This window comes from Colias philodice, chromosome 30 (genome assembly GCF_061535455.1).
Source record: "Colias philodice isolate Cphi_HAF_F1 chromosome 30, ilColPhil1 Martin Lab GWU primary, whole genome shotgun sequence".
Taxonomy (NCBI): domain Eukaryota; kingdom Metazoa; phylum Arthropoda; class Insecta; order Lepidoptera; family Pieridae; genus Colias; species Colias philodice.
In genome coordinates, this window is record NC_143115.1 from 4,848,395 (window position 1) to 4,861,668 (window position 13,274).

General features: G+C 33.2%; 1 protein-coding gene across 1 annotated transcript; it reads left to right on the top strand.

Moving 5' to 3' along the window:
- Positions 1–228: 228 nt before the first annotated feature.
- Positions 229–12,858, top strand: LOC149475525 (uncharacterized). The gene is made up of 15 exons (XM_089713221.1): positions 229–352; positions 1,428–1,591; positions 2,338–2,508; positions 4,083–4,242; positions 4,755–4,831; positions 5,082–5,271; positions 5,815–5,843; positions 6,095–6,152; positions 6,683–6,772; positions 7,194–7,303; positions 8,933–9,032; positions 9,885–10,015; positions 10,887–11,006; positions 11,639–11,793; positions 12,529–12,858. Exons 1-15 carry the CDS (start codon positions 265–267, stop codon positions 12,602–12,604), a joined length of 1,719 nt encoding a protein of 572 aa, XP_089569347.1. The 5' UTR covers positions 229–264; the 3' UTR covers positions 12,605–12,858.
- The last annotated feature ends 416 nt before the right edge of the window (positions 12,859–13,274 follow it).

Below are 13,274 nucleotides of genomic sequence, written 5' to 3' on the forward strand. Positions count from 1 at the left end.
TTCCTTATTTTTCATGTTATCATGATATAATAATATAATAAGTAATAACTGAATGTTTAATTTCATAAACTCCACTTACTTATACCTATTTATTTACGTATTTTATCTTAGATCATTATAAGTATTTTATTGGACTATTATAATATGATAAAATATTATTAAGTATAATTATTTTATTTTTGTCCATCTGTGTTTTAAATTTAAATTTAATTTTGGCTCTATAAATTTTATATTCTGTTACAGATTAAAAAAAAGTACTTCAAAATGCCAGAGTTAATAGAACAAATGTATTGCTCTCAGCAGATTGTGATTCCGCCGAAATTTCCATACATTTTAAAAAGGTATTGTAAAGGTAAGTTTGGGTGGTTTGGATTGATCGCACTAGCGCCATCTAGTTAAAAACTTAGTAAACAGAATACAAGAATATGCGAAAAATGGGCGCATTTTGGAAAAGATCCTTGTTCCTGCTTCCTACGGTGTAAATCATGCATTTATATTTAATATTTATAGCTAGCTTTGCGCCTGCGGCTTCTCCCGCGTGTTTTAAACTTAATAAAGTACTCAAACGTAGGTACTTCAAGCACCACGCTCTATTGGTGAAAACTGAATCATAATTAAAATCAGTGCAGTATTTTTTGAGTTCTTCGCGAAGAGACTGATTTGGCGAATGACATTTCGTTATTTAACATAACAAAGTAACAGTGATTCGAGATATTATATTATTTGCACTGTGCACAGTGGTTTGATTCACTTTTCAATTTCATATACCTACTTACTTTGATTATTAGATTAAGTGATATATAGCTTTTTTTTTTTTGGTACGGGGAGGAAATCTTCAAAAGATACTCTCTTTTGGGGGAAAAAGAGAGCATGTGGGATTCTTACCCACTAAAACCTCCTCGACGGCCAAACCCAAAGCATGGTAGCGGGGATCTCTTGTAGAACGCACCAGAGTTCCCGCAGCTATATGCCAGACTATGTGGCTTCCCTGCCTCATTATCGATTACCCAAAGTGGGCAGGACAGTCACAGGACCGGAAAGATGTTATAGGCGGCTCAGTACCCCCTTGAACCGCCCTCGGTCCTGAACTACCAGTGTAGTTAAGTGTAACGTGCAAAATCGGAGAAGCAAAACACCATTTCCGATTACTTTAGTCCATACTTAAAATGCCGGCTGCTTAGGAGCAACGCTAGTGGTCGTGATATATCAACTGGAACGTCGTCCAGGAAGTGATATATAGCTATGTTATAAAATAATTTGCATGCTGTTTAAAAACTGCTAAACATGATGTAATATTATATTGCAAGTTGTAACACCTCTTTATGTTTAAATGCAAATAAACGATTTATTTATATAAAATCGTTCCTTTTTTTGTCAGTTGCATTATCGATTGTTATTTTCTTCTTTCAATAATACTTTTATTTCAGCGGCCATAAAAACGCAACCGTACGATCTCTTGCGCTGGTCTTTCGAGTATTTCACAGCATTGGCTGAGAAGCGACCGCCGCCCGTAAAGTTGAGGTTGGAATACCCTGTGTATAGCACTGAGGGGGGGTTGAGTAGGGGGTGTTTGAAGGTCCTCGCCTGTCAGGTATGTGTTACCATGACCGTGACGAGCACAGTGATTTTTGATAATATTATAATTTATACTTTGTATTGTTACCTCATTTTATAGTAAACTAGCGGCGCTCCGCGGTTTCACCCACTTGGCTCCGCTCCTGTTGGTCTTAGCGTGATGATATAATATAGCCTATAGCTTTCCTCGATGAATGGGCTATCTAACACCGAAAGAATTTTTCAAATCGGACCAGTAGTTCCTGAGATTAGCGCGTTCAAACAAACAAACAAACTCTTCTGCTAGATTTGTATTAGGTACAATAAACTACAACCGGTTTCGAATTGTGAATTGTGTGTTTCTTTACTATTTAATAATATTCTTTTATGATAACAAATTTACAAAAAAAGATGCAGTTTTGATTGGTATGAAATAGAATAATCTATAATTTTTGAATATTTTTTAAATAATCATATCTTTATGTTATTTTGAAACTAAACTACCTAACTTAAAATCGAAAGAATATAAGAAATTCGATTGCTACAGTATATGAGAAGGTTCAAATCCTGTCTCACCACAAAAAATTGAATACAAAACGTTTAAAAAAAACATTTTATTGCACAATGCACGGACACAAAATACAATTTTACAAACAAAAGAATCTTCACTGTACAAATTGGCGACCTTATCGCTTTGGAGCGATTTCTTACACGCAACCTTGGGATATAGGAAAATAAAATTAGTTAAGTTTTAGCTGTTTCTTTGAAGATATTCTCTTTCAGCTAAGCCCTTCCACAACCCTTCCTCTAAAGCAAGTAAAACGCGCATGGCGAGGTTTCTGCCTTGACCAGATCGAGCTGAAGAGGATATTCTGCCTCTGTGAGGTCTACATGAGGGAGGAGGTGGTCCCGTTCTTGCATTTTATAGCGGTGGCTGGCGGGCTTTTGACTAAGGTATGGTAGCACAGTATTACAATATATTTGTTTATGGGCTGATTTTTCAATCCTTGGTTAAAACTTATTCGTCGAATAATGTATAAAATTACCATTTTAAAAACGTATTCTAATTGCCCGCATTTGACAGTTTACGTGACATTTTAATATTATCGTGTAATACTTTATTGGCCGGATAAGTTTTATCCAAGCATTGAAAAATCGGCCCTTAATATATTGTAATACTGTGATTATAGATTCTTTAGGTGTTAGGTTGAAGTAAATGTTAAAAATATGTAATGACGAGTCAATAGTGCTTCTAGAAGAAGTCTAATTGAATTAATAAATGTTTGAGTTTGAGTTTAACTTTGAGAAAGACAAAAAATAAGAAATGATTTTATGTCTTTATTTTGTATGGGTTAATAATAATAGAGCCAAACTGAATTAATTTTCTTTTATAGGCAGTCTTTGATTTTATATCAGTCATTTCTTTACTTTCTTGTTTGTAACCATTCTTAGTTTGGTACCATTATAAACTATCGGTCAATAAATAAATCGGTTTGAAAAGCGTGCCATAGTAGACACTAGAGACCTATATCCAACAAGAGTCGAATAAAGGTTGAGAAGATAATATTTAAACTCACAATCACGATAAAAATTGTCGGAACCAATACGATATTACAATTTGAGACTAAACATTATTGCCACGAAATTGTGTCATTTTCAATAATGGTTTCGTATAGAGCGTTTTCACATTTTTTATGATTGTGAGTCCATGGGTGATTGCCTCACAATCCGACTCACAACAAATACTTGTGTAGTATGTACTATGCGATTGATTGAATCGCATAGGAATAATAAGGACAGGATCGCTAATCGCTTTATTGCCATATTGTGGCACTTAGGTCCATGGGTGATTGCCTCACAATCCGACTCACAACAAATAGTTGTGTAGTATGTACTATGCGATTGATTGAATCGCATAGTAATAATAAGAACAGGATCGCTAATCGCTTTATTGCCATATTGTAGCACTTAAGTGAAGTCCCGTGTCCCCGTAGTGGGGTAGGGGGCAGATGCATTATTCATACATCTGTTTCACTGATCGATTTTTCTTTAGGGACAAGTAGGTGATCAGCCTTCTGTGTCCTGCCAGACCGAGACATTTTTTTTTTCGTCTCCACCGGGAATCGAACCCAGGACCCCTCGGTTCTACGCTCACGCGTCAACCACTGTACCGAGGAGGCGGTCAAATATTGTGGCACTTAGGTACCTGTTAATAGTAAATCAAAGTTAACACATACCTTATTATTTATTCGTGGTTGTCACTCGCCTCATCAATTGTCGAATTTTCGACGAGATATTTGTATAGTACGAGTGTCCTCGTGAACACATTCATTTTTCATCCAGTATTCCTACATTCGTTTCTTAATGTGAATACGCGAAACTCAAGGAATATTCAGTGCATTGTTAACAAATGCGTGTTCCCATTAATGAGAAGAAGGTCGATAATAGTTTGACAATGAAAAATGTTCTGCGCTGCGCTTCGCCATATCTGCACTGTCCCTTAATGTACTGATAATGTTTTTATACAGTCTCTAACACACACAATGATACTACTCTGCGAAACGCTAACCAAAGAGCCTGATGGTGGATCAGCAGCGATACCAGTGCAGGATTTCCTGATGATGTACAGGTTTTTGGCTGAAATGGATGCGTCTAAGGATGTTAAATATATGGATGGGTATCGCGAAGGTAAGGAAATTGAGAACTGGTATAATATATTATTATCAAGCTATCCTAAATATTGGCATAAAAAATCTTATGTTATGCACTTTCCAACTTTTCAGTAATTTATTTTTTCAACATCTCAAGGTTTCCTGGTAGAATTTTCTTCTAAGTGATAAGACCGACAATTTGTACATTAGTTATACATTTGTATTTCTGTAAATTGTTATTTCGTGCATTGTACAATAAAGTGTCTTTCCTAACGTAGTCATTCTCGAATAAAAAGAACATAAAAATTTAAAGAATTTAAAATTATTTTTTTTATTGTAATTTTTTGCAAAAGCTCGGTTCTGATGAAATGAGAGATAGGTACATGGACATCTGATCGTTCTATCACTTAGAGCATTAAACCATCTAAGTTCTATCCATTACGAATTGTTGTAAGTTGAAATAAATATATGGTATAAACTATATAAAGGTAATAATTATTAATTAAACAGTTCAATACTTTTTATTTCAACAATTAATTTATTTAACAGGTGATTCATCAAAACAAGAACAGAGTATAGAAGAAGAGGAAGAAATAACTGAAGATGATAACGCAGCTCAGGATGAGGTTTGTCCGTTTGTATAAATATTATTAAAATACCTATTTATGTAAAAAATAACTATGTATGTTTAAGTAAAGTTATTTAAAATGTGGCTTTAATTTAAAAGAACTTAAACGAAATCGGTTCAGCCGTTCTCGAGTTCTGGGCACATTTAGCAATTCATTTTTATTATGTATAGAAGATTTTACATAGATAGGCAGTATTGTGGATACTCTTGATATTAAAGAAAATGTCATAGATTAAATAAATATGCAGATACGATCTGACGATTTCTGGCAAGACAGCAGCAACCTGCAGAAACTAAACCTAATAGACGATCATTTGCCTCGATCGTCGAGGTTAAGTGAGAAAATGAATATGCCTGTTATTGGCAAGATTAAACGATCTCCGTCCATTGAGAGAGCGGGACAGATAGAGCGGGAAAACTATATGAGAGAGAGGAAAGGTTATATATGAGAGTGTTGTAACTTTTCTATTTATATATGTATGTTTATCAGCCATCTGGTTTCCATAACGCAAGTGAAAGCTTAGTATGGGATCAGATCGTGCCGTGTGTGAAAATTGTCCTGAAATATTTATTTATTAATTATAACTAGCGGTTACGTGGTATATAGCCAGTATGGTACTCAGAGATCATGTTAATACCCAACTTAAAAATTGGTGCTGTAGGTTTTGAGATTTGCGCGTTCAAACAAACAAACTCTTATATTACTACACTGTGTCCCGCAGTTTTCCGCTTGGCTTCGCTACTTTTGGTCTTGGCATGATGACATACATGATACAACCTATAGCCTTCTTCAATAAATGGGCTATGTAACACCGAAAGAATTTTTCAAATCGGACACGTAGTTCTTGAGATTAGCGCGTTGTACCAAACAAAATCTTCAGCTTTAAATATTAGTATAGATTACATATTAATATAGATATAAGAGAATGTTTTAATTTTTGTTTGAATTATCAAGTTTTTCAATTCGACTTCATATTTCAGGAAGAGCTGAACCAAGCGAAGATGTTGAAGTTAGTTTTATTTATTTTACGTTATTTTAAGTATTCATTGAAAATTGTTAGAGCAATTAATAGATGGCGTTGTAATATTTAGAAAAGTTATTGTAATTTTAGTACGTGTATCGTAAAAGTTCATTCTAAAGTTTCATAAAAAATGGTTATATAGAGTAGCAGCATAGAAAATAATATACTCTAACGCAAAGCAGCAGTAAGATTTGTGAGAATTATGTCTCTCTTGTCACCATAAAGTTTTTTTTTTCTAGAAAAAACTTCGTGAAATGAGCGGTTCGAAAATTGGCCTCCAAGAATCAAAAAAGGATGGTAAGTATAAAAAATTTGTAATTTTTAATCTTTTCCTCATTTCATTTATTTAAAAAAGGCTTACCAACTAGATACATACGTAATGTTTTGTTCAAACAATTCAAAATTAACTTAAAATAAACATTAGTACTTACGTATCTAAATTACAATTTTGTCAATTTAATCAGAATGAAACGCACCAAAATCTAGAAATCTGTTTGGAAGATTAATGACAAAAAACCCACAAACAATTAAAAAAGCTGATAAAATGATCATTGTTCTATGTTCAGAAAAATTCCCAATAATGATTATTTTTCATAAGTTTTCCATATTATACAGACAGCTATCAAGTGAAACTTCTTTAGGCGCGTTGACAGTAAAATTTAAGGTCGCGTCATGGGCCATGGCAAACCGTCACGCCATCGAGCAGGGCGACGATTTTGGTATCTTTGAATCTTGCCAAAAAAGTTTCACTTCTGACGCATGTGCTCGGCACACACGCTCTTTTTTTAATAATTGAACAGATAAAATAATAAGTCTGTCTGACATAGATAAAAAAGAAGAGATTGAAAAAAAGAAAGAAGGAGTCGACATTATTGTGACGGATGAGAATTACGTACCAATACCATACGAAATATACGGTTATATTTATTGTTTTATTTCAGTAGTTCGCCATTTTGAACTAAGTTCTCTTTGAGAATCTGTAATAGTTAAGATTGAGAACATATTTCAGATTTTCAATTTATTTTTTTGATAAGATTACACTTGGTAGAATTAAAAGCAACGTAAATATTTGAAAAAATTGAAGAATTTGCACTTGAATTCTTACGATGACGTAAAGTTATTTAAGATAAATTTATTCTTTATTTTTCTCAAATATTTACGTTAATTTTTAAATTGTTTTTATTGCTCTGTAGATATACCAAAAATCCATCTTATTTAAATAAGTACTTTATACTTATCTACTTTTGCATTCTGAATTGTAACAAACAACAAAATTATCATCTTAAAATTTGTAGGTAACTAACATAATATGTATTTCAATGTATGTAATTAATATAGGAGAACCAAAAACAGAAGAAATTGGACTAATTGAAAGTAATTTGGAAGAAGAAGAAACGAAAGAAGATTCGATAGATGAGAAGATTGAAATAGCAGCTTATGTCAATGAAGTAAATCAAATTATTGATACTTTTAAATAAGAAATGATGTTATATTACCTTTAGCCATCGGTTTCTCTCGCGTGATATGCAGTTAAAAAGTAACCTATATACTAATCTAGACTATAATCTATATCTGTGCCTAATTTCATACATGTTCGTTCAGTAGTTTTTGTGTTAAAATGTTACAAATATCCGTCTAACTCCCATTTCCTACCTCCATTATATTTTAAAGAAATAGTTGAAAAATACTGAGTATTTACTAGCAGTTAAAATAGTGTAACAAAACCTGGTCATCATCATTTTTACAGCGTAGAAATCTAGTTAATTTACCTAGGAACATTGACGTACTTAGGGCCGATTTTTCAATGCCCAGATAAACAGCTAGATAGACTTTATTCTTCAGTTAACAAAATATTCAATTTTTCAATAGACGAATAGGACTTATCTATCGAATAACTACGTTATTTGAGGAATAAATCTATTTGCCGCTCCAACGGCCAGATAGCGCGCTATTCGACGGTTAGGCGTTTGAGTTGACAACTGACGCGTCAAATTTGGGATATTTTCGTATGTCATAACATAGAGCGTAGAATTATTAACAATAAAACCTCTTTCTATATAATTATTATCAATTAAAATCATATTGAAATTGATGTTTTTGATAGTACTGATGACCGTGCCATTGAAAATTTGCCGAACGCTGCCTTTAAGTATGTCGTTTCCATCGTAAAATATATAAATTGAAACACAAATTTAACCAAACTCTTTACTCGAATCAAAACAACAATCAACAATCATAGAAGACAAGAGCAATACAAGACAAACTTAAAATCAAATGCACTCCTGACGTGAGTCATAATGACGGTTGTTGACAAATTGCAAGAGTTGACTCTATCCCGCTCTAACCTGACTAATTTAATATGTTTGTTTCGCCACTCCGAGAGCAGAGCTGCCAATATGGAAATATTTGGTCAGATAGTTATTCATCAAATAAATCACGATTGAAAAATAGGCGAGCCGTTATGAGTTAGATAAATAATTGAATAAATCTATTCGAGGGGTAGTTATTAGACTGTTTATCTCGGGATTGAAAAATCGGCCCTTAAACGGATAAACTACAAGACTCAACTCACAATATATTTTATACTATAAACAAGTACACTCACAATCAAAGTCATCAAGAAATGTCTGAACAGTATTGTATACATAATATTATTCATTGAAATTAACATCTTATTTCGTTGTAGTAATGTTGAGTCTATCATATATGCTTATTACAAAAATTTATCAAATAAGTACATGCATAGGCAGAGTTCAGTTAGAATATATTTGAGAGTGTGAGTCTAGCTGTTTATTCTATGGCAATTCCTAGGAATGTAGGTTGTAAAAGGTAAAATAAACATTTTCAGAATTGTAGTGTAGAATACTAAATTCTATAAAATTAATGTCAAACAGACATACCTAATGTTCTTTATTTTCATCACATTCATTAATGATTTTGAATCATGAATCACTTTTACGTTTGTTTTTGGCTAGATATTTCTTTTCTGCGAAAATATTGTTTCCTAGTACCTAGAAGAATGTTAGTACTAAAGCCTATTCCATATATCCTTTATTCCTAATCCTTTCCTTTCCTAGTGTTACCAAGATCGGGAAGAGCGTCGTGAGGATTTAGCAAGGACTTTTGAAGAAATAGCCGATATTGTGGATAGATTTAAATCGGCTAATTATGATCTGGGTGAGATGGCTTAATAGCTAGATATTTTAGATTATGTTATATATATCTAAATAGGTTTATGTTTTATGTAAAAACTAGCTTACCACCCGCGGGTTTTCCCGCTTTGTCTAAAACCTAATACATTATACATATACTAAAACCTTCCTCGTGAATCACTCTATCTATTAAAAAAACGCATCGAAATCCGTTGCGTGGTTTTAGAGATAAAGGGACGTAGAGACAGAGAAAGTTACTTTGTTTTATAATATGTACAATGTTATGTAGAAAAAGTACGTTGGCTTGATATTATTGTGAATTGTGAATTGCAGAAGGTATTATTTTTATCGTATGGTATTTAAAGAAAAGGTTCGTATATTATTATACTAGATTTCCGCCCGCGGCTTCGCCCGCGTTTTCTAAGGAAAACCCGCATAGTTCCCGTTCACGTGGGATTTTCGGGATACAATCATACAACCTATCCTATGTGTTATTCTGATGTATAAGCTATATTGTGGTAAAGTTTCATTCAAATCCATTCAGTAGTTTTTACGTGAAAGAGTAACAAACATCCATACATCCATACAAACTTTCGCCTTTATATCTAATAGTAGTAAGATGAGAGAAATTGAGGAAAGGAATTGATTGATTATATTCATTGTGATAATTTTATATATTCATAGATGTTGATGAATCTAATGATAATTATGTACAATTTTCATTTACCACTCGATCTAATAACACGCTAATTTTCAGCTAATAACAAAAAGGCGAAGCAAACTGAATTTCATATAGCATTGTTTTTTTTCACACCAAAAAAAGCTCAGCAATGCAATCAAAAACTATAATTACATTAAAATAATAAATTGGTCGCAGGCATGGTGGCTGGCCGTCAAATGTCGACAACAAGCGGAGAATTTATCGTACAACACATTGAGAAAGATATCATGGACTATATAAATGAACAAATTGCTATACTACCAGATCCGGACTTGAAGAAGAAAAAGGTATTATAAGTTAATGATAATAGAGTCGTTTTTGCAGTGGAAACTATATTAAAACTTTAACATATAAATTTAGCTGGATACGCGGATTTACTCGTGTGATGCGCGTGATACCTGGATAAAAAGTATTTATGGATTACTAGATTTCCGCCCGCGGCTTCGCCCGCGTTTGCAAAGGAAAACCCGCATAGTTCCCGTTCCCGTGGGATTTCCGGGATAAAAACTATCCTATGTGTTAATCCAAGTTAACCTCTATATGTGTGCTAAATTTCATTGTAATCGGTTCAGTAGTTTTTACGTGAAAGAGTAACAAACATTCATACATCCATACATCCTTACAAACTTTCGCCTTTATAATATATGTATATTAGAATATTAGATATATCCTATTTCTTTATCATTAAGTATAAGATTGCTTTTGCGTAAAAGTTCATATTAAACTTTCACGTGTATAATATTTGTAGGATTTTACTTTGATTAATCTATGAAGATATTTTGAATCGGTCGTAATTTGGCTAGAAATTATTTTTGCCATCAGGGCCCGTATTATGACCCCTTCCAGTCAGTTTACGTCGTGAATTGAACTGACTGGCAAATTCATATAATACCATAATTAACCATGGCTGGTTATTGCGATCATAATATGAATTTGCCAGTCAGTTCAATTCACGGCGTAAACTGACTGGGAATAAGAGGTCATAATACGGTCCTTGTTTGAAACACAGTATTACAATTACATTTATTTTATGGTACATAATTGAATGAATGCTATAATAATATGAATACTTGATACCTACAATTCAAATTTTATTTTTATTTCATTTAATTTATTTGCTCTTAAAGCAAGTAACTTTTCTGCAAACTATATTATCAGGCGAAACCAGAAGAAGTGGTCATGATTCGTGACATCTTAGAAACTTTCCTCGACGAAAACATGGACGTGATAGCTCCAGAGGTAGAAGAGGCGGAGGCTGAAGAACAGCCTATACCTGAGGTTATATTTATTATTTACTAGCTGCGCTTCGCGGTTTCACCCGCGTGGCTACGCTCCTGTTGGTCTTAGCGTGATTATATAATATAGCCTATAGACTTCCTCGATAAATGGGCTATTATAGACAGAAAGAATTTTTCAAATCGGACCAGTAGTTCCTGATATTAACGCGTTCAAACAAACTCAGCTTTATACAGTTGGTCCAGGGTAAAAACATTATAAAATATAGGCTATTTTGTTCATCAGGGATAATGTAAGATTATAATGGTAAAATATTTTTTTTTAAATCGGTCCAGTAGTTTCGGAGCCTATTCAATTCAAACAAACAGTGAAATCATTCCTCTTTATTATAGTAGTGTAGATAGAATTGTTTGTTTTATGAGTGTTATGATTTACTTAATGATCTAAGGTTTTCTTTTTGAAATTAAGTATTTTAACGGATTTTTATTCATTATATTATTTTATTAATTTATTAATTTATTAATTTATAATCCCGTGCTTCGCACACTTTGCAGCGACATAATAATATCAAAATCCGTTAAAATCTTTAATTTCTAAATGTATAATACTCGGGTAAAATCAAACACAAGGTACTCAATTTTTCATTTATTATAATATATTTTATTACAATACAGATAACAGTGGTATACGCAGTGCCTGGTATAGGACCACCAGTCGATCCAGATATAATTGAGGACTTTGAGAATTATATCCTTGAAGTTTCCAAAGTCCAAGGTGATGTTGTGATGCCGAGGAATATAAGGCATTTCATGTGCCCACCGCTAGAGAAGTAAGTAGTTTGGAAAAAATCGTAAAGTATGAAAAAAGAGCGTATGTGTGTTCGTAGCAGAAGTGAAATTTCTTTGGCAAGATTCAAAGATACCAAGCCGTCGTCTACTTGATGTGACGGTATTGCCATGACGCGACCTTGAATGAATGGAAATGAATGGAAAAGTTATAAAAAATAGACCGCCTCCTTGGTACAGTGGTTGACGCGTGAGCGTAGCACCGAGGGGTCCTGGGTTCGATTCCCGGTGGAGACGAAGAAAAATAAAATGTCTTGGTCTGGCAGGACACAGAAGGCTGATCACCTACTTGTCCCTAAAGAAAATCGATCAGTGAAACAGATGTATAATATTAATGCATCTGCCCCTTACCCCACTTGGGGACATGGGACTTCACTTATGTGTTAATCCAAGTTACCCTCTATATGTGTGATAAATTTCATTGTAATCGGTTCAGTAGTATTTGCGTGAAAGAGTAACAAACATACATCATCATCACTCAAACATATACCTATCATCATCACATATCCGCCTATTTGTACCGCTTCATTGTTTGTGTATTATTTTTGTTTGATTTTGTTTTGTTTTGTGTGTGCAATAAAGTGTTTTTTATTATTTATTTATTTATTTATATCCATCCTCACAAACTTTCGCATTTATAATATTAGTAGGATACTTAGGATAGTAGGAAGTAGAATTCTGTTACGCAAGTTACCTAATATGAATAATTATTCTTTCAGATATGAAGAATATAAATACGAAGATTCAGCAACAAAGAAGGAAGAGGTGCCGATGACAGGCGTCATTACGGATTGAAAGTGAGATTTAGAAACATTTAAAATGCACTTATCTCTAAAATCTCTCACTCACTTTATTGTAATGTTTGTAAAATAAACTTTTAAAACTCGATTTGTTACGTTTTATTTTATTTAGATATCTATTCGGTACTTTAATCGTAAAGTTCAGTAAGTGTTTAGAAAATGTCTCAATGTGTTTTATATGACTGTGGTCTATGTCGTAGCACCCTTTTTGTAATAATTATAATTGTTAAAATAAAGTCACAAAATATTTTTTTCGTGTTTTATTTAAGAACCTTAATTAATACGTCAATATTCTAAAAAAATCTGAATTCAAACTAGGAATAAAAAATAAGAAAGTTAAGTATCAGATTAAATTCTACCCACACTTATTTGACACTAGATTTCCGCCCGCGGCTTCGCCCGCGTTTTCAAAGGAAAACCCGCATAGTTCCCGTGGGATTTCCGGGATAAAACCTATCCTATGTGTTAATCCAAGTTACCCTCTATATGTGTGCTAAATTTCATTGTAATCGGTTCAGTAGTTTTTACGTGAAAGAGTAACAAACATCCATACATCCATACATCCTTACTTACAAACTTTCGCCTTTATAATAGTATTAAGATAATAATTATTATAGAAATTAAATGATTAGACAGCACAGCAGACAGTGAATAAATTCATTTTA